General features: G+C 43.0%; 1 protein-coding gene across 2 annotated transcripts in view; it reads left to right on the top strand.

The window, feature by feature from the left end:
- nhsl3 (NHS like 3) overlaps window positions 1-22,076 on the top strand; it is a 36,194-nt gene extending 14,118 nt beyond the window's left edge. Inside the window, exons 3-10 of one of the 2 annotated variants that reach the window (XM_080516103.1) lie at window positions 15,755-15,913; window positions 16,040-16,083; window positions 16,184-16,322; window positions 17,228-17,335; window positions 17,411-17,577; window positions 17,678-17,872; window positions 17,988-21,402; window positions 21,885-22,076. In XM_080516103.1, coding sequence (XP_080372229.1) covers window positions 15,755-15,913; window positions 16,040-16,083; window positions 16,184-16,322; window positions 17,228-17,335; window positions 17,411-17,577; window positions 17,678-17,872; window positions 17,988-21,402; window positions 21,885-21,925 — 4,268 coding nt within the window. In that variant the 3' untranslated portion in view covers window positions 21,926-22,076. Of the gene's footprint in view, window positions 1-15,754; window positions 15,914-16,039; window positions 16,084-16,183; window positions 16,323-17,227; window positions 17,336-17,410; window positions 17,578-17,674; window positions 17,873-17,987; window positions 21,403-21,884 lie in introns of both variants that reach the window. The other variant, XM_080516102.1, reaches the window with a different exon arrangement.
- The last annotated feature ends 270 nt before the right edge of the window (window positions 22,077-22,346 follow it).

The following is a 22,346-nucleotide window of genomic DNA, read 5'->3' as shown; positions in this document are numbered from 1 at the left end:
GGAACAGGAGAGGAAAAATACAACATGTTGCATAGCCCTGTGTACAATTAGGCAACAAGGCTGCCTGCAGATTTTCCTGCCGTTTTCATAACAACTGTCTTGTGCGGCGGGTTTGATATTGCATATTCCATTATCCTGCTTGGTGAGGCTCGCCTAAGCCTTTTGATTTCAGTAAGCGGGGCTAAGGCGCTCTTCTTCCTGGTCCTCCTTTGAAGATCCCATTCACTGTCAAAGTCATGGACTCCCTGCAGAGAGCTTAGGCATCGTGCAGCTGGATAAAGAGAATGACGACTTTTTTGTTTCTGCTATCTTTTCCTCCTACGCCTCGCCCCACCTCTTCTTCCAGCACCGCTCTGCTGACGATTTCCTCGCTGCCCCCATTCTGTTCTGTTCCACATGTGGCTGAGCGGCACCTGTAGCGGCAGGATCGTCCTCGGCGTTACACATCTATTACCTCCCGTGGCTTTCTTTTCGTTTTGTCATCTCTTAAAAGCTGTTTTTTTATTGTTTTGAGACGGCGATGATAATGTCAAAACTGACTTCTGTTCTCATGCTCCATTTTTCTGCCTGTCATCCCCTTTCTCCTCCTTCCTGTGACACAAAGTCTTTTCTCAGTGCGAACGCTCGCAGCGAGGGGCTGCATGTTTCAGTAACAAGTGAACCGTTTTTTTTAAACTTGTCAGGTCTGCGACATATCACATGCCGCAAAAGATTATTACTCTCATAAGTCTTAACGTCCCGTCCTCTCATGCCCTTCAGCCCCGCCAAAGCTTTTGTCTTCTGGCCCTCAATGAAATCAGTTTTTAGCAGCGTATAATCATGGTTGCAGTCTGCCTATTCTGGCCTTAAATGCAGCATGGGAAAGCATAGCCATTGGATGACAGCATGGACAATTCTTACTCGACTGATCTATAGCCATCGCGCTCTGAGCCAGCTCTATTTAAAAATGAAGAAAAGAAAAAAAAAGTGGACATAAGTAGATTCATGATGCAACAAGTTGCAATTCATCCCCGATTACAGTTGCAATCAGCAGTCATATGAAGAGGTTGAAATCAAAATGACAGAAACAACTTTCAGATGCTTTTCTAGAAAAACAAATTATCAACATTTATGAAGGCAAAGCTGCTTCATGGATTGTGTGTAGTATTGTTGTTCATTCCCTATGAGTACCTCAGCTTCCTCAGTGTGCACATGCAATATCACATTAGTTCCTTTTGTTTTAGGTCATAAGTTGGATAAAACCTTCTATAAGATGGATGGAGATCTTCAGGTTTACAACATTTGGCCTTTAATAAACAGTATTAAAAAGGGAGATGGCTCAAAGAAAGAAAGCATTATAGTATCTCATTTGTTTGTCTTTGGGTCTCAGTAACCTCTTCATGCAAACTCCCTGACTTATCACATGGTCAGGATTCTCTGGGAGCTCAATCCTGGACAAGAAAGATTTAATAAATGAATGCTGAAGAATAAATAAAATCATCTTTGAAACAATACAAATCCTCAGTGTGACTGTTGTCTCTGTTTGTGGGTCAAACTTGAAATTGTATTCAAATAAATTACTTGTCTCTTTACACTTCCAACATGTTGTTTTCCCTGTATTGCAGATTGTCGTAAATTGGTTCCAAGTTGAATTCAAGCCGCGATGCAGAAATCAAATTCTGCCATGTTAGCCATAACTGAGAGCGGCGCTGGCCTCATTCACGCTTTGCTGCTAAATTAAAGCTTGTCCACAAATGTACATTACAAGTAGCTGAAATGACATTTAAAGTGTTAATGGGGTGCGTTGAATTGATTCCATCTGTGACACATCTCACGTCAGCTCTGTAGAGCCAGTTTCCATTTTTTCCCCTAACAGAGCACATTAAATAACGTAGTTTGAAGCTCAAGCTTTTGAGCAAAACAACAAAGTGGCACCTCAGCAAAAAGCTAAATTAATGAAGAGCTTGTGAACAAGCTAAAGGCCAAATGAAGTTATTGGAGAATGTGGGTACAAAGACAACATGGAACAAATGGTGATGTCGTGCTATGCGACTTTATAAGTTCGGAGGCTTGTTAGTACTCGTGTTAAATTATGAATAAAATCTGTTATTTTCAAGAAAAATGTGTCAAACTAAACTGTTTCATCATGGTACATTTGTAGTGTGCTTGAAGTAATATGGTACCAGCCACATGTAATTATGACTGTGTGTCTGTGTGTCTGGCTTGAAAATGTCTTGCTTTTCGTTATGGGGCTCAGTCAATTGGCTTCCTATGTTGAAGCCTAAATTGAATTAGAGCATCAGATCATGCTGTCAAACAGAACACGCTGACCTGTGTGTGTGACCTTCCTATTCAATGCTCATTATTCCAGTTCTGGACATGGGGAGAGGAGGAGGGGGGGATTTAATGCTTATTATTTTGAAACAAGAACAATATCATCCTTTATGTTTATGTTCGGCTTCCTTATCGGACAACACTGTAAAATCTCTGATTTAAAACTTGTGACTGTTTCATTGATTCATGGCTGAGGGAGAAAATGTTATCAAACCTGAAATTAGGATTCACTGAAAAGAAGTTGATCAGCAGTGAGAGAGGACTAGAAAGTTCTAGAAAGTAGAGTTTCATTATGGTGCATTTATAAAAAAAAGTTATAATGTATTAATTATAACACCAGGATACTTATGTGCAGTTTAATCATTCATAAAATATGAATATCTGAAACAAGTATCACGATTCTCTGTGTATCTGTATACACATGCATGCATGTAATTATGTACATTCTATATTAATACAGAAACAAATATAAATGTGTGTCTATTTGTATCCCTTTACACATATACACAATTATTTTTTCTTATATGACAGTACCGTATAGAGGTGTAATTTATCATATTGTCTATTTCTTTCATGTCATTTTGACAACACATATAATACAAGCTGTTTGGCATCTGCAAATATATTACAATTGAAGAAGAAAAACTAAGATTTTGGAGGTCTTATTGGTTCTGAAACTCCATTTTATCTATGCGATTGTACATGTTGTCTTTTTTGAGGTTTTGGAGCAATAAACTTGAGAATTTGTGCTTCTCTGTGTATTTCAGAGTTACAGAAACAGTGATTGTAAATCCAAATTCTTATTCAGTTTAGCTGTTTGTATAGGTATCTGTACACAAGACTTTGTTTCAATATTTCTGTCTGCGGCCACAAGCTTTCACGCTGCATTTGTTCATGTTTACGGCGAAGCTTGAAATGAAATCTCAGGCCTTCAAATGATACCCGGACTTCATTTCTCCGGCTCAGAATCTTCCTGATCTTACCAGCGCCGCCACAAAGTCTGAAGCACGAAAGCTGGTTTGTTCAAAAATGTCATGGGGAAAAAAATTCAACGCTTCTGTTGAGGCGAACACTTTTTGCTAAATAATTTACAAAACATTAAGTCAACACAGTCACTCAAGTCAAAAAACACATTGGAGTCAAACACGAGCCGTCATTACGGGCGCTGCGACACCTCGGATGTTTCTCGTTGCCAAGCAGATGGCGCCGAGTCGGTGCCAGTCTCTGTGGTTTTTCCAAACTCCAGTGTTTGGCAGCAGGTTCACTCCAGTCTTTTCACATAGATTTACAAGTGTTTTCTGACCGATTTAGTCAAGATGGTTTCCACTTGTTTACGTGAGGGGGGCTTAGTTCACAAGGCGTGGATGATGGGATTCCTCCAGGCGGGGGGGGGGGGGGGGGGGGGGGGGCGAGAGTCAGTTTCTGGGACACTGACGAAGGCTCACAGAACCAAGTGTTGTTCTCTGAGGGCGAGCGTCACTTGCACAAGCTGACGCGCACAACGCTCGTTCTCTCCACGTCGCTTTGCTTTAAACACTCAAGCGCATTGTTACGCGGCCGACACATTCTCATGCGTTCACCGCCGGCACATTAATGTTGAGGCTTGTTACACGCGTGTTGCCATTTATTGACAACAGGCTTCATGTGTTCGAGCCTAATGTGTCCGGTGTGATTCGTGTGACACACAGTCAAATGAAATAAGCTTCTCTCGGTCACATCCCCACAGCTTGGTGAACACAATGGCAGTGAATCCGTCCCACCGTCTTTTTTGATTGGCGTCTCCTAGTAGGGTTGCAGAATACAGCGCTGGGGGATAACACACATACACGGACAATTGAGAGTCAGTTATGAACCTAAGAAACGTGTTGTTGGCTTGAACTTGGCGTATAAAGCATGCAAACACATGTAGAACATGCAAACACCATGAAGGAAAAAACCCTCAGGAATTTATTTTTTTACTTTTTTGTTTTGTTTTGTTTTAAAAACACCAGAATCATCAATTTCTTAAATGAAATTGAACATTATAATTATGATGATGCTTTTTCCACTGTGACACTGAAAGAAACGACAGATTTCTAATAGAAAATGTATTATTTATACATCTCATTTAGCTAAATTTAGTGTAATTCAGCACAAAGAATTTACATCCAATGTCTTAATCAGGTCACAAACAGATGGATGCTAAAGTTGAAGTTTTATTTTTTTCCATTTTCAAATATTCCCCCTTATTAAAGCAGTTATTATTGTCTGTATAGTCCATGTACAGAAGAGAAAAGGGGGATTGTTTCATAGAAAAAAGACCCATCAGTTGAACTATTGCAGAAACTCTATAAATGATTTGGAAAACTACACCAGATGTACATTTTCAGTGGCTAATGAGATAAACCGGACCATGGCATTTAGGTTTGTGTGTCAAAAAAGCAACTGAAAAGAGGTTGAGGAGGTCGAAGTTTAAACAGCTCCTACAAGTGAAACTATACTGCCTTTGATTAATGAGTTCAGGCATTTTGGGGTCTTGAAAGTTCACGAGTGATGGTGGACAGAGGCAAAGAGACAAGCTGCATCTGTCATCATTTTCACACTGGTGATCTGTCACAATGAAGAAAGAAGAGATCCGTGTTCCTATCTTTATTTATGATCAGAACATCTCGGCAGTGGCCTCAAGAGCAAACGTAAAACTTAAAATACAAAGTTTACTCCTTGACAGTTAATACTGTAATTCATGGGTGTATCTGACTGCTTCAACTCCTCATTGAGGATGTATTCTGGACTGCTTTCAACATGATCGACAAATCTTTGACTGTGTGGTGGAATTATCTCAATTTGATCAATATGATCCAGAATCTCAGAGAAACGTTGTGGATTCTCTACCGCAGTGAATTAAGGAAGATCCACATGCTAAAGAAGCAAAGTTGTTGACAGTCTGTATATATCACTCTTTTGTTATGTTTGGCTCAGAGGACGACTCGAGATGCAAGAAACTGCCATTGGTGGCCCAAAGCCAAATCCCACAAGAAAAAAACCCAAACAAAACTCCAGAATAAAAACAAAGTCCACGAGATAATTGCTGGAAAGCCCCAACACAGGAACTCACAAACACAGAAGACATCCAATATCGACCTCCGAGAACACGAAGCATGAGCCATGGCATCTTTTCATTGACGGAGCTCGACAAATTAGCTGAAGATCAGGAATAATGGACCAAAGTGTGCTATTACGGCAGGTCAGCCTAACTCTCCTGAAGTGTCGGATCAAATTTAAAGAAAATTCAGACACATCCGATGCACTGATTAGCTGTTGTTATGAATGCTATTGAAGTATCAGCTTTGGTTGCCCCATGCACAACAAACTGACATGTTAATATCAGTGATTTGAACTCCAGTCACTTTATTATTATATTTGCTATTTCTTTGCTTGCGCCACTTGTGCAAGTTGATAAGCAGTAAACACCAGGGACACCCCACAAGTGCTGTCCTGTTGAACATATTCCACTTTTTAAGAACGAATGACTGTTGTTTATTTATGGCTGATTTGTATACTGTGACATTACACTATATCACATCCTGAAACGGTTCAACCAATGGAAGAACCATGAATGAAGTAGCAAGATTAATGTTCACAAACTTTACTGAAAGGTCATTGTCACTCTGAAAATGGAGAGAAAGAATGTAGAGAAAGTCTTTATCATTAATCAGATGAAATGAGACTATTTTCCATTACACTCATGACCGCAACCCCATAATCAGTTTTTTTTGGGTCTTCAAGCGACTACTTGTAACACTTAAAGACATACAGTAAAAAAACTGCTTCATAACATGAGATATATTCACATAGAGTTTAAATTCCACTCCAGAGAAGTCCTGCTTTGTCATGTGGCCTCTTGGGAAAACTCACTGGCCCCTTGACTCAACTGGTATCTGCCTCTGTGTCCCAATAATCTGCAGTGTGTGTGACACTTTGTTGTGGTCTGTCTTCCCTCCGGCTGATTTTTTTTGTCTGGAGGCCTTTGCGCCGCTCCGCAGCCTTTCCCCGGGGGTCACCCAGGGTACTCCTGCGCTCACTCCCACGCAGCAATCAGAGACAAATAGATTTATTATCTTGTTTCGCAGATGAACGCGCTGAGCGGCGGGTCAAAGCAGTCACTGCCGTGAGGCGTCCCGATCCACCTCGGCTCTCGGTTTAGCTTCACACAAAGCTTCTTGAGTTGGAACGACAAGCTGCAAAAAAGAAGAAAAAAAAACAGCTCAAACTCCTTGAGGAAAAAATACCCACAATCCCCTTATCAGGCAGAGAGAGAGAGAGAGAGAGAGAGAGAGAGAGAGAGAGAGAGAGAGAGAGAGAGAGAGAGAATAATTCTTTTTTTTTAAAAAGTGACAGTGACTATTTTTAGGCACGGTTGGAGCTGCTAAGTTTAGCGTCGTGTTTATGAGCCTGCAGAGGCACAATCACTCACCTGAGCTCAGGTTTACAGCGTGCCTTCAGTCAGGATTTTAAAACAAATACAGGAGTTTATCTGCCGAGTAAACGACAGGAGACATGAGGTAAGAAACGTGTTTTCAAGAAAATGTGATTGTCAGTTTTGTCGTTTCTGCTGAAACGTTCACGTCAACAGTTTATGTTAATGTTTCCTCCTGACGGCTGCGGTGCAGAGGACTGAACTTACCTGGAGTTTTATAGTGTGTGTAGTTATTTAAAGTTTTGTAAAGCTGACAGATTTGTACTTTTTACTGCCAATAGGAGTCTTTATTAACCTCATTTGTTACTAAACTTACTCTGTCATTTCCAATTCTACTTGTTTTGATTATTTCCAGTTAGATTTCCTTTATCTATCGCCAATCTGTAAACAAATGATAATAAATCAGTTACATAAAAAAGAGATGATGCAACCACGTTTTCAGTCACTGATTCATCTGAAACGCAGGTTTTTGGGCCATGAAAGCGAACTACAAAGCCCAGAGAATGAAACTCAAGCACAGGAAAAAAAAACATGCAAACTACACATACATTTGACTTTGCACTGATGATGTACAACTTCAGACGTCAATACGAATCTCTTTTTGCACATTTTAAAGTGGGAGATATTCATTCATGTTTAAAATTTTGTTTTATAATTTCGGAAATGCATTACTTGCATGCAGATATGCAATCATGGTCCCTTTAATAACTTTTAATTTGATCATAGCAGTGGTACTGAAAGCATTCAGTTTCAAAGCACTGTGTGTTTTAATAAGGATGAATGTGCTGCTCTCATGTTGTATTTGCTGTGATTTCTTCTGAAAACTGAACAAGGAAGAAAACATGCTGAGGAATACTAATCTGTTAACCTTACCAGTCCTTGCTCTTCCTGATGTACATCCCACTAATGCTTTAAATGTGTCTTCATCTCCTTGAATGATAAACTATTATTTGTTAAATGCTGTTATCGTATTGTGTGATTTAACAGTTTAACACTGTGAAATGGAGAAAACATTTTAAAATGCAAGAAAAGTGGAACATCACACTAATATCTCAGTGGAAATAAACCGTATTTATACTTATCTTGATTTAAATTTTACTGAATCACATTTACCCTTGTTACACTTATTACTTTTAAAAAAAATCTGATTTACTAAATATGCTTTGATAAATTCACATCAGAGAGGGTTTTTTTTCCGAGAAACCACAGTCAGATCCAATTTCAGCCACTGTAAACTTAACTGGAGCTCTTTCTGTTTTCTACTAAACCAACTGTTTATATTTTAAATAATATGTTTGAAAATAATACCACAGGGACTAGTTTTCTTTATCTGTATTCGTCCTCGTTATGGCTCTCCTTCTGTGTCACACCCAGAGGAAATCAGAGACAGTCACTCTACCTGGTGATTTATGTTCTCTCCGTTGCCCTGTAACCTTCCACCGGTTCCCTCAGCCTCTCTTTACCTCCGATCGGTTCCTTGTTTTTCGACTCCTCACGTCCTCCAGGCGACCACAGCAGTTTGTAGCTTCTGTTTTCATAATGTACGCATCTGCGTCTGTTCGCTCTCACCAGATAAAACCCAGTGACGAACGAGCCTGATCTCGCAATTTGTGTTTCGCTCTGAGCAGCCCACCTGAATGGATGATTCCAGATTATCATAGCGGGATGCATGGAATATTTTTCCTTTATGTACTCGAGTATAGAGGTTGAGCCCCTCTGTGGTTGATACTCCTCAGTGGAGATGGAGCTCATAACTCAAGTTCACCACAGCAGCCGCTGAATACAAATCAGGAGGGCAGCAACCATCTGAATAATGACACACACACACACACACACACACACACACACACACACACACACACACACACACGTGTGTGTGTGATGGGAGGTTTATTGCTGGTCACAATTTAACTCTCCGTTCCTGCACTCTGGCAGTTTCATTAGCTCTGTCCAGAGGGATGGAGGGTCAGTGAACAGAAACATCACCGTAGACCCCCATGCTCCATCTACTTACTCTACCACTGGAGACGGTTGTCTCATCTGTGATCCCGTCTTAATGATAAAACACTGGTGATATTCTGTTGTTTTTTTCCCTTCTCTTAAATCCTCCCAATAGAACATCTTCACTAAATTCTTGACCTTCAGAAACAGAAAGAAGGTTTTTTTTTTTCTATCTGGAGACCACATTCTTTAGAAATGCTCCTGTTAGGAACCATGGCCACGACACACTGCTGCTGTAAATTCTGACTATAGTTCATCAAGTGTGTATTATTCTTCAACTGAAAACACTGTGCATTCAGGAAAACCTTTAATTATTAATGTGTGGTGAGTTTTTGTTCAACTGCACTGCAGTTTTTAATCCCATAAAGTGAAAGTTCATACTGGTAACTTGGTTTTCTTAAAAATATATATTTTTTTATTTATTTATAAGGAGGTCAATGAAAGAATTCAGTCAACGAGTCTTCTGTAAACACAGATAAGCTGTCCAATGATAAATCCCAAGCTCCTGTCTTTCAAATCGCATCAGCTGTCTTCATGTCCACAGCTGTGATGTTGTGTTAACCCCGACAGGCACCTCATGTGTGTGTCAATGGAAAAAAACAGAGCATAGATCCCATTTTTTTCAGTATTTTTATTTATTTTTTTACTTCACTGCCAGGTCCCTGCCCTCTTCATATCCCGGCTGCATGCACTCTCACGCCCTATAATACCACCTAAACAGTGGCAGTTTTGAGGCCCAGCAGGGCGTGATGTGGAAACCCCCGCAGCCCGTCACGGTCCAGCGGCTCCTCTGCTTCACCTGACACTGATGTTGAAGTCATGACAAAGCTGGTACAGCTATTCTCCGTCTGTGCTCTGCTCTCTTTACCTCCTTCACCTCCATGTGCAGAGTAACAGGGTGAGCCGAGGACAGTAGACGAGCTAGTACACACCATGTGGTCAATGTATTCCAATAAGTGTCGGGGTTTGGCCTTGTTCAGTCTGGTGAGAGGCATATATTACACTGGGCTGCATTTCGTCATCAGTACAGTGTGTGTGTGTGTGTGTGTGTGTGTGTGTGTGTGTGTGTGTGTGTGTGTGTGTGTGTGTGTGTGTGTGTGTGTGTGTGTGTGTGTGTGTGTGTGTGTGTGTGTGTGTGTGTGTGTGTGTGTGTGTTACAGTAAACAGGCTCATCAGATAACCGTCTGTTTTCTTCCTTTTTTTTCTTTTGCAGTCTCATGCTTGCAGTCCAAACTGAATGAGATATGCCGGTGTGGCACTCTCTAGTGGAGGAAGGAGTTATGTGGTACATGATAGATTGGATTAGCACAATGGAAAGCTCTGCCCGTGATTGGGGGGCGTCATATGATGCGAGAGGGTTGAGGTTAAAGCCCGGACAAGAGATAAGCCATTAGTAGTTAACATGAGGTTCTTCGGGCCCTGCTACATGTCAACACTGCATGAAAAATATCAATCACAACCTCATTTGATGTCACTTCACATATAGAATTTAGAATGATGCCTTCAGAAGAGCCGACTTACATACCACTGTGTCCCTACATTTGGTGTCTCTGCTGAGTATGGTTGTACCTGACTGGAATTCATGATACGAATCAGTACGTGAGAACAACTTGTCGGATTATTATGGTTATTCTAAATGTGGCTCGAAGTAATGAAGCATATGTTTTTTGGCCTCTGACATTTTAACAAGCTCGTTTTGTTGGCTGCCTGAACCCTGATTATTCTTTCACAGACTATTTGACCTGCTAACAAGTCTGACAATCTGGTACCGTTGATTTATGTTATTATCTTTGGAGAACGGGGGGAAAACGCACACCCACGTTAAACACTCCAGAGTTGGATATTCTTGGCTGGCCTTTTTCTTCTTGCCCAGATGATTAAACTTGGGAGTTGTTTTTTTTTGAGATTCTGCATTAGCATGAATTTTGCATATGTTGCTTTCCCCCTTTGTGATGAAGTGTGTCACAATGCTGTGTGCAGTGGAATGGTGGGTTGTCCGTGTTGAATCAAAGGCATGTGAAGCCTCGCCTCTCCCCTCTGCCCTCTCCCCCAGGGCCAGATGGTGTCTCTTTAGGCCTTCTAATGAATATTGATATGAGGGGTCTTGGCTAACAACAGGGGGTGACATAGGCTGGGCCAGAGACCCCCAAAACTGGCTCATAGTAAAAGTCTGCTGTGAAGACGACAGCGAGAAGAAGAAATGGAGTGTTTGGTACTTAAAGGGCCATGCCACTGCAACGACAAAGCTCTTTTCTCATGCACATAAGCTCCCGCGTGTCCCATGTTGTTAAACTGTTTGGCAGAAATTAAAACAGATTAGGACTTGATGAGTGTGAATTGGTTGGCTGAGAGATGTCGTGAAGAGACCAAGGGAAGATATGAAGTGAAGACGTGTCATGAGCGAGAGTGACATTCGATGGACAAATGATTGTCTAACTTACACTTACTCATCTAGTGTAAGTTAGATGGACAGGTAAAGCTACTGGCACGGTTAATCCTCTGGCATGATTCCCATGCTCAAAGCTTCTCTCCTGTATGACTCGTCTTATTCCAGCCCCCAGCAAACCACAAGGCTGAACTCTAAGCCAGAACCCTAAGCTGGTCAATCTGACCCCGGGACAGCGAGGGTGCAGATTTCTCCTCTGGTCGAGCTCAGAAACTTCCCCATCTCTATTTTCTAGTGCCAGAAGGGACGGTGGGTGATTGTGGAAGGTAATTGCATTAAACCCTCCAGCTGGTCTGGGCCAGCTGTAGCCCCCCTGCGGTGCCACTTCATCAGCGAACAAACATCTATTCACCGAGCACAGAGAGCGAAGGGCTGCATCTTCTCCAGGAAAAAAAACAGTCATGGGGCAGGGGGCAGGTTGTTTGTTTGGCCAGAATCAGCCTTTTTGTCCCCCCAAAGTCGTGTTGTATTTCATACCCTCTGCCGTTTGTCAGGAAACATTAGCAGGCATAGAGAAAGTCATCCTTTGCAGATGATGAACTGTGGCCACGTCAGCTATTTTTAGCTCAGAATAGACTTTTAGTTGGCTGTGAGGCGAAGAGGAAGACAGAAAAGGCACGAGACAGAGAAAGATGTGAGGAGGGAAGAGATTGGCCGAGACAGAGAAGGAGGAAAGGCGAGATGGGAGAAAGTGATGCGCAGATATGGAGGAGGACAATATGGAAAATACATGAAAGGGGCTATTAAGCTTCTTCCTGTGAGGACACAACCTCTACTGTCAAATGCAGCCCCCGTAGCCCTTTGATAATGAGATACAGCTTCAGACAGACGCACAACGCTGAGGGCCTCCATTAGGGAAGAGACAATGACAAAGAGAACTTTATAACCCTCAAATATATCAGTGATTATAGGATAGTTCGGTCCTCAGTCAAAGACACAATTTAAAATGGTTAATGCGCGAGTGTTTCTCGTGCTGCGGGTCAGGTATTTTGAGTATAATACACACCTTTATTATAATAGAAGTACAAAATACGGATTTTTAAAAGACATTATTACCTTTTTTTCTGAAGCATTTTTGTTTGTATTAATTTCTCAATGTATGAATGAATGAATTTATTTGGATTGTCTTCATGTGCACACAAAATAAAACACACAAATATATTATATTAATCATTTTGATGACATGACAAAAAAAACCAGAGGATGACACAAAAAAAAGTAATCGATGAGACTTATTTCTATTGTGGTCCCTATAGATATAGAATCCATTATATGAGAAGATATGAAGGAACTTTTATGTGAAACTATGTTGCCACGTGACTTCTTTTAGGACTTTTCTGAACTTCGTAATATCTGTCACTATTTTTGGGGATAATTTAATCTATTTTGGCAAGTGAATTGTATTCAAACTAGTCAGTATGAGGAGGGTGTGAGTTGGAGGGGGGGTTCGTCATGAGTGTGTCCTCACACGTGTCTGCCTGCATTGTGTGAAGTGTGTGTGTGTGTGTGTGTGTGTGGGGGGGGGGGGGGGGGGGGGGGGGGGGGGGGGGGGGGGGGGGGGCTGCCTCCCCAAAGCCAAACTTTGACAGCTGTTTTGCTGGGGGGTGGGGGGGAGGTCGGAGGGTGGGAGAGAGAGAGAGGGAGAGAGAGAGAGAGAGAGAGAGCAGAGGGGGAAGGGAGGAGGAGAGTATCAGACTCGGGGATAAGGCAGCTGGGGCAGGCTGCTTTGGCTGGGAGCAGATCTTATTGTGCACTTGTCCTCTCCAAGTCACTCAGACACTGAAGCAGGAGCATCTCCGGTCACGAGCTGACAAACCTCCAAAGCCTCTCAGTCCCATTTGCTATTTAGAGCATTTTTAGATTCTCCGTTGTAAATCAGATTTTTCTCAAGGCTGACAGAAAGAGGACTTCTTGAGCCCTGCTTTGCTTTTCTACTGTTTTGATCTTGAATCTGCTATGGCGCTGGCATAGGCATGGTTGTCTACTTGAGGAAGAGCGTCCACTCGCTGCTGTCAGTCTTCAAGAAGAAGGGTGAGTGCTGTCTCAGGTAGAGGAATCCAGTTAACAGACACATTGGTTTCAGATTCCTGGACACTTACTTCATTTTGATTGCTGTTTGTGAACCTCAAGTTATGTTTTACGACGAAACATACAGGTAATTTATGCGTACATTTGCCTTAGAATCAGACAGTAACTCAAACAGACACACTCATACATACACACACACACACACACACAGGCACTCGTGTATTAGAGTTGAACACAGTTTTCGGGGGTCTTTTCTAATGAGATAAAGAGATTTACTGGCTTATATGGCGATCGTCTTAATCAAGCAGAATCCCTAAACCTTCCCCGGGGGTCTGGCAGAGTCTCAGGGAGGGGTACTTTGCCAATTAACTACTTCTGGTGGTTACTGCACCTCATGTGATCAGTGTGTGGGATGAGATGTCCACAATGACGTCTTGTATTTCGATAGATCATGCCACATGATTTCTCACATGAAATCATGTGGCATGATTACAGAAGAACAGGGTGGAGGTATATAGACTCATTCTGTGTGTGAAGTGACAAAAGAGGTAAAGGAGACACCTCACGTGGGCGCTTGCTAACCAAAGCTTTTAGGCACTTTACATGTCTGCCCTCCGACAGGCCATGCTCCAAGCATGAGACTCATTACACTCTTCTGTTGTGCTTTGTGTACATCTCATAGTCCTGTAATAATCCTCCAATTGACAATCATACCCACATGAAATGTCCTACTAACAAGCCATCTCAAGCCACAGAAGTCAAATTTTCTTGAGCGCTCACTCCACAAAATGAGATGTTTAGACAACAGTAAAACCGGATTTGAATCAAGACAAGTTCCACTTCCAGAGCCACACCCCACACTCCAAGCAATTGATCACAAAGACTGACCTCAGCTGAGTCATTAAGAAAAAAAAAAATATATATATACATTTATGAGCTTTGGTCATTTCAAGTTTACAAATCTCGGCACAGTGTTTTCAGTTGGAGCCATTGACTTCACCAGTACGGTAAGTGGTGGGGGTTAGTTGCGTTTAAAATGTATCCATATTGAAATCTCATTTGTTCTCCACTGTTTTGGTATGCTGTCTGACAATAACAAAATCCACTCTGAAGGTGAGCTCGGCCTATTTCTCACCCAAGAGGTCTCTCAGCAGGTGGTCTCCTTACACCCCCGCCTCCTCCTCCTCCTCCCTGACGAACAAGCAAAGAAGCAGAATACTTGCAAGAGATTAGCCAGGCCAATGGTTTACTGCTGAAAGCCGAGACCAGACTGGGACTTCTGCCCACCGTACTTAGCTGAGGAGATTTGATGAGTGTGCCGTGTCAGACGTGCACTGATAAGCGTGAGCTCTCGCCAGGTGGACGTGCGAAGGATTCACAGTAAAGCTGATAAAAGTTTCGGCCAGCGGACACCTGTTGAGTGTGTGTTGACGTTTGTCCTGTGAGAGAATTGAGACACCAGTCCAAAGACAGTAGTTTATTTCATTTATTTATTTTCTACAATTTCCCATATACAACAATAATTTTGAGATGTGCATGAATTTGCTAAATAATGAAAAAAAATTGACACCCAAAAAAGTTTGGAGCTTATCATGTTGGGGTCCAACACGCCACCACCCAGTGCATCTTCGTTCTACATGAACTAAAAATGGCTCAAACACCACCAGGACCCTCAGACGTCACTAGAGAGTAGATGAATGAAGACTAATTTGTGCAATATATACACATACATAAGTGCATATATACACATATGGAAACAAACCCAATCCCCTCCTAAAATCACAATAGAAAAGACAAAAATGGCTCTACATTCACTTTGAATTGACCCATGTACAGAGAGAAAACCTTTTAACCCTGAGAGTACTAAGCCACACGTAAACCCCCTGCATAACTCTCCACTTGTTGATTCTTCAGTTTCCTTTTAAATATGGATAGTGTGGCTTTAGTATGGTTTTAAGTTGCTTTCCAGCTCGTGCCATAAGTTTGGACCTCTATGACATATACTAAAACTGGTCCATTTTAGTTTTCCATATTTACCTTTTAGAAGTAGTTTATTTCTGGTATCATGTTGGTGAAAGGGTGAGTTTAATGGAATAAGTTCACATATTCTAGTATTTGACCTGTTAACAACATGATACATAATACATGCATCGTGATAAAGATTCCCTTCAGGAAGCTTTAGGAGACCATATTTATGGAAGAGAGCATTTGTTGGAGTGTTTGGCATTGGCCATGAAATGATTCTTATAGCTTTCTTTTGTAGTGTCAGACATGTTGTAGTGTAAGTACAGTATGTATTGTAAGTAGAGTATGTACATTACAGAGAAATTTGAAGGATGCTGTGAATGACAGTAGATTTCATAATAATGTGATTTTCTTTGGTTTAAAAAAAAAGGATGGTTTGCATCCAGCCATTTTTGAAGCAGCTGTTGGATGACTACAGTGTACACATAACAGTAATACTAAAGATATTTCTCCTTCTGCCTTTTGTGATTTGTCTATATGAGCAGCTGGCCCAAGGGGGAATGAAGACCACAAGAGGTTAACAGTCCACTACACGACATCGCAGCACTACCAGGAGAATGTTTTCATCGAGGGCAGCAGGCCCCAGTACCTGGAGAACCTGCACATCGAGGCTCAGGAGGGACTCAAGATACAACAACAGGAAGGTAAGAGAGTCATTGCTGGATGTATAAAAATGCATAACCTCCTTAATGTACTCGCAGTAAGCAAGCTCAAATTACACATTTAAAGGTGGATCCCATGTCCTAACCCATTGAATTTGATTTGTATAGAAACCAAGAATGGAGTGAACTTCCCTGACGATGAAAGCATTGCTGTAAGTGATGCTCAAGCTTTGCAGATCGTTTTCCCACCACTTCCTGCACACAGAGAACACCACAGTCCTAAACTCTGCTGTGTATGTGTCTCCTCCACAGTCCACAGACACTCTCCGCCCGGAGCAGGATATCAGCTCCAAGGACGGAGGTGGCTCTCTGGACTCAGGATCCACCACCGGGAACACTGATACCACAGTAACCGCCACTGTGTCATCGAGGCCTGTGCTTACCCGTCAAGGTAATGGGCATCCCTATATGTGTAGCCGGTAATGTGTATGTGTGTCTTGAGGTGCCTGGAAAGGAAGCGCTCATATCATGTTCATCCCAAAGAAATATGAGCTAATCATAGAGGCAGTAAAAGCAGGTTGAGGTTTGTTCCTTTTTTTCTGAGTATGGTACTTTATGGCATGTCACTCATAGCCATGTACATATTTAGCATGCACAACTCATTCCTCTGCTGCTTGGTGCCCCTGCCACTATGGTGTGAAATCAAAAGAAGAGGAACTTGACACACACATGCAGGGTTCTAAGCAGCTGGAGAAGCGCTGCGGCTGCCACTCTATATTACAGCTGGAAGGCAAAGCACATCAGAATGTGTGTAAATGTGTGTTTGAATTCAGTTAGTGTGAGTTCTATCTGATCATAGTTCATCTTTGAAATGCAACTTATTACTTCTCTGGTTTGTTCTTTGCTGCCAAATACTTTTTTGCACCTTTCCAAGACTACGTTAATCTTTTTGATCCAAACTAAAATATCTCAACATCTGCTCGTGAATAATTTTGAAATTCTTTACAGGTATTCATAACTCTCACGGGCTTTGGTTATTCACTGACTTCTAATCCTCATCACCATAAAATCATAATTTCAGTTTTGGACATGAAGACAGCTTAAATTCATTGTAAGCACTGATGGCCCCCAAAGGGTCAGTGACTCAGAAACAGACATTCTGGCTTGTTTAAAACTGCTGGTCATTTCATAATAAATCCATCCATCATTTAATGTCCATACTCAGATTACTACGAGCAGTATTGCAGTAGGCAAAAGTCTGGTGTGAGACAGTATTCACCCTTGACTGATTGTTTTTAAGTGTTGTTTTAGACTGTTTATATATTAATTCAAGTTATTTTCTTCTCTGTCTGCCAGGTTCTACATTCAAACCTCTAAATCCAGTGAAAAGATTAGATAAGAGCAAGAAAAGGAGCAGAAGGACCACCATCATGGGTATTCCCAACCAGGTCCAGAAAGAGCTTGGTACGTCCACAGGATTACTACTTCCTGAAAGTGATAGAAACATGCTGCTGAAAGCTAACAGATCCTCCTTTATAGCTCTGCACCGAAACTCCACCTTTCAACCACTCGTGCCAACGCAGCTCTCCAATAAAGACAGGCAAGTGAATGACAGCCAGCCAGGAGTTGTGATCATCCCTACCGTCGATGGAGGAACTTCAATGGCAAGAAAAGAGGGGGCAAGAGTGCACCTTTCGGAGTTCGAGGTAAACGACAATCCAGGAAGAATACATTTATTTGTTTAAAGGTATTTTACAGAAAACAGCTGCGATCTTGTCATTCAACAACCATTCCTCCATTCAGCAGACATTGCGTGATGATCAGCTGGTGAGGAAACATCTTCAAATGATGTATCAAGATGAGCAGTCCCTCAACCACCAGGGGTTTGGTACCTATCTCTGCCCTACCTCCAGTCTGAGACCCAAGTCCCTTGCAGTCCCAGGCATGACAACGTCCTCCTCATTCACTCCTTCAATGTTCAACTTCCTTCAGGAGGCTCAGGTAAGAAAGAGTTAAGAACATCCCTGCAATGGTTAAATCATGTTACTGAAATTTTAGTTCCATGTGTTTGAACATTTTAACATATAATACACAACTTTCCTATTTTATTTCCCAGGGCCCAGTGATGTCCATCTCCCCTCAGGCCACCTACTTGTCTACCATCATTCCAAATGCGATTTTGCCTGCCTCCATTGAAGTCATTGAAATTGACCGCAGCAACAGTCGGACTCACAGTGGCAGTGTCAACCATGGCAGCAGTGTTCGCACTGTAAGCAAAAGCAGTCTGACATCTGGGGACTCATCAATCAGCCCCTTGTTGTCGAGAAGATCAGATGGTGATGGTTCCCAAAACGGCTCCTCCCAATTTCCGACATCAGTTTCAGGTTCGAACTGGAGCGAGTCTTCGAGGACAATAATATCAAATTCCTCTCCTGTGTCATCGAAGGCCAGTACACGCAGTGGTAGCTCCCAACGAGTGGGTGTTAATGTGCAAGAAGGCAAGACAGATCAGGCTCGCGGGGATCAAGACCTTGTCAGTCTCTGCAGCTCAGTGAGTGTAATTAGCAGTCCCAGTGGGAAAAGTGAAAATGCTGTCACAGAGTTGGGAGTATCAGAGTCGGCTGCTGATCAGGAACATCCAAAGCGCAACTGCACTCGTAGTCTTTCAGTTATGAAGACTAAACAGCCTCCGGCACCGCCGAGAAGAACAAACTCTCTGCATGGCAACAAGATCAGAGGAAACGCCAAAGTTCAAGTGTACAGCATAGATGTCGATGACTCCAATACTGGAGAAGTGATAACTGGCTCAGAAAATGTACCTGAAGAAATAAAAAAGTTAACCAACACAGATCAAGCGACCCTCACACCTGTAACAAACTCTACAGGTTCTCCAGATTCTTCCTTCACCCCTTTAAGTCCCACCCAAGATGCTTCCACTGAAGCTGGAAAAGCAACAGAGCAAACGCCAGAGTACGGCAATTCCTCCCCCCGGAAAACTCCCTCTGAAGGCGGGAAGTTTGAACGGACAATGTCACCTTCCAGTGGATACTCTAGTCAGAGTGGCACTCCAACTCATTCCCCAAAAGGGGTCTCACCAACCTCTCCAGACAAGCAGAAGAAAACACCAGTCAAGCCAGAGAGATCAGCGTCTCGGGCTTCATCCTCAGGAGCTTCTCCTTCGTCCTCGCTTACTTCTTTATCTTCTGGCACATCTGAGCTTGCCAATACAGATGTTTCATTGTGTAGCCCCAATATGCCTCCACATAGATCCTCGCCTACTGTTGCAACAAAAGAATCCTCGTTGGAAAACAACCCTTCATTTTTCACAAAGGAATTGTTGAATATCCCACCTCCTCCCAAAGTCAAAGCACCATGTCCTCCTCCACCAGAGACATGGGCTTACAACAGACGCACCTTTGAGCTCCTGTGTGGTTCACACCCTAATATAAACAAAGTTACCCAGAAATCAGCACAGCAATATGACACAGAGGAACAGGTTGGGAACGAGACAGAAACCAGTAAAGAAATACAAGTTTTGGGCGAAAGCCACACAAAACCAGCAAAACCTGAATTGGAAGAAAGAGAAGACAAAATAGCGCATGAGATTTTACCAGCAAAGCCTCCTGGCATTGTACACAATGAGCAGGAGGATGAGAAAAGTTCAAGACAAGAGGATCCATTAATAGAGGACAAGGAAGAACCAAGTGTAGTTGTTCTCAGTCAAGAAGAGACTTGCAGTTCTGTCATGAAGGAATTAGAGTTTGAAGAAACAACTCCAAAGAAAGAGCCACCTCCTGTCATGAAGAAACCCATTACGATACTGCAGAGAGAAGAACACTGGGCAACACAACAGTCACCTGACATTCAGCAGAAGATCACATGTGATGGCACCACACCAGAAATCCAGTTAACTGTGGAGGACTACACGATGTCTTCACAGAACAATCTAACAATTTTAACTGATAAAAGTGAGGATGAGACAGAGAAAAGTGATGCCCCACCTATGCAAACACTTGCAGTAGAAGCCCCTAAGATTACTAAGGCCTCACCACCACCTACACCTCCTCCAGCCTATCATCCTACACCTCCTCCATCAAGGAAGGCGCCGTCATCAGTGTCTATGCCACCGAATGAACTGCAGCGGGTACAGGAGGAGATGCATGTTGTGGAGTCTTGCTGGCCGCCTCCACCTCCTCCTTTGGAAGGGGACCCTGCATTTGATGGAGCGGATGAGGTAGAATTTCCACCACCTCCTCCGCCTTTTCTGGCAGAAATTGTGCCCGAGATGATGGACAACAGTATAACACAGATTGATATTCCTAGTGGGTGCACTTTGGAACATTCGGAGTTGGAAACAACTTCCCCCAAAGATGAACCACTTGTTCTGCAAGTATCAAACACTAATGCCGATGGAGAAGAGGTTTCCTCTACAATAGAGCAGAGTGTTTCACTTGCTCCAGACACAGTCTCACCTGCATTTGTGGAATCACCTCCCATACCACCTGTGACAAGAGCAGAGAGCCCAGTATCAATCACAGCTGCAGGTCCTCATACTATTTTTCTGAAGGAAAGTTCCCTGAAAACTGAGGACCCGTGTCCCCCTTCCATTCCCAACAATGTTCAACTTCCAGCGCCAACCACTGTGCCACTTGCACCCCCTCTACCAGCAGAGACTTTAACCCACGGGGTGAATTTCAGAAGGCAACCCAGTGTAACACAGAGAGACTCCAGAAGCAAAGAGCTCCTCTCACGGCACAAAAGTGCGCCCATTCCTAAAGAGGATGCTAACATACCTCTTGTCACGCCGTCCCTGCTCCAGATGGTTCGTCTCAGATCAGTCAGCATGACCGAAGATCAGGTGAAAGCGCCCTCTCAGGACACCAAGCCTACAGATGAGAACACACCAGTTCAGGAGGGCTGTGCTGCCTCAGTCCAAGGACATCAGAGTATTCCTCAAAAGCCCATTCGCAAGTCTTTGTCACTCAAGTCTCCTCCTCAGCATGTAAAGACATCCCCTGTGATAATGAGCACACCCTCAATGCGCATGCAGGAAGCCATACGTTTGAAAACAGCTGCCATGTCTTCAAGAGACAGTCTTTCCTCCAGACTGGGGGTGAGACCACCGATTTATAGCTGCATTGGTGACCCGGGAGCTTTCGCCCTGAAATCACCCGAAGCGTGCGACATGCACAAATCTCCAGCCTCCGCCGCGAGCTTCATCTTCTCCAGAAGCACAAAAAAGGTTGTTGTAGAGTCCGCAGCTGCCGCCACCCCTGAAGCTCAGGCAGCGCTGAAGCAGAACTTGGTATCCGAGCTCCTGCGGGTGTCTGACCAATCGAAGGCTGCTGCTTTCTCAAACGGTGGAGCAAAGTGTGACAAGGTCCCTCCACCGGTTGCAAAGAAGCCGGCCCCCGGGAGCATCAGTCCCTCACACAGTGTGTCCCGACGTTCACCGGCGGAGCTCAGCATTGAAGGGAATGGCACGAATGGAGGAGTGCAACATAAGAGTGGAATAACACTCCCCGAAACAAGTAAGGGCAGCAGCCTTTGTGTTTGTTTAATAATTATCTTTGTGGACTCTAATAACCCAGCTGTTCCAGTGCACAGCTGTTGAGTTGCTGATTCAGTATCGGCATGAATCAATAACCCGCTGACCATTCGACTGTCATGACAAAGCAAAATGCAAATCCAGGCATTACCTTGAGTCTGCACAGCAAAGCAGTTTAAATGTTGCTTTAATGAGGTTTTGTGTTTTTTGAGCCAGCAAACAGAAACTGCGCACATATACAGCTTTCTGCACCAGCACAATGCGAATACTGACTTACATTTAGCTCTTTTTTTTAAACAAAATGTGCAAACATGCGCTTTAATCAGCCTTAAGCTGAACCTCATGATGACGTCTGAGTAATTCAGTTAGTTGAGGACAGGATAGTCAATACATTTGGTCCTGTAACTGTATTATAGTGATGGCATAAGGCCTAACCTCCTCCTTTTGTCTTTTGTCTCCCCGCAGCCACACGAGTGACAGCAGACACAATTGAAACGCTGTTCTGAACAAGCCGAGATCCAGAACCCCCCCCCCCCCCCCCTCCATCCCCCCACCGAGGAACAAGCAAAGACCGACTGAATCACATTACTGAGAGACGTTAAGCTCAACTACCCGAGTGTTGTTTTGTGTTAAGTCTTATCCAAAAGCCTTAGCCTGTAATGGCCTTTCTTCATATTTATGCAAAAAAATATAGAAAAGAAAAAAAAGGGGGCTCACTCCCAGTTTCTTAAAAATAGCTTTATGGTGGAGTATTTTTCTAAGGTATACTTTATCTCCTATTAAGGCCCCTCAGGGTGATCGGTGATGAACTGCACGTCTTTGGCTTGTGCGAGATCGCCTCCCAGAGGACGAATAGATTTAACTGCAGCTCAGAGCAAAGACTTCACAAAGCATTTCTGTACAGAGGTTTTCTGTCGGGTTTTTGTT

This window comes from Blennius ocellaris (assembly GCF_963422515.1).
Source record: "Blennius ocellaris genome assembly, chromosome: 20".
In the NCBI taxonomy this organism is placed as follows: domain Eukaryota; kingdom Metazoa; phylum Chordata; class Actinopteri; order Blenniiformes; family Blenniidae; genus Blennius; species Blennius ocellaris.
This window is presented reverse-complemented; position numbering and strand designations above follow the sequence as displayed.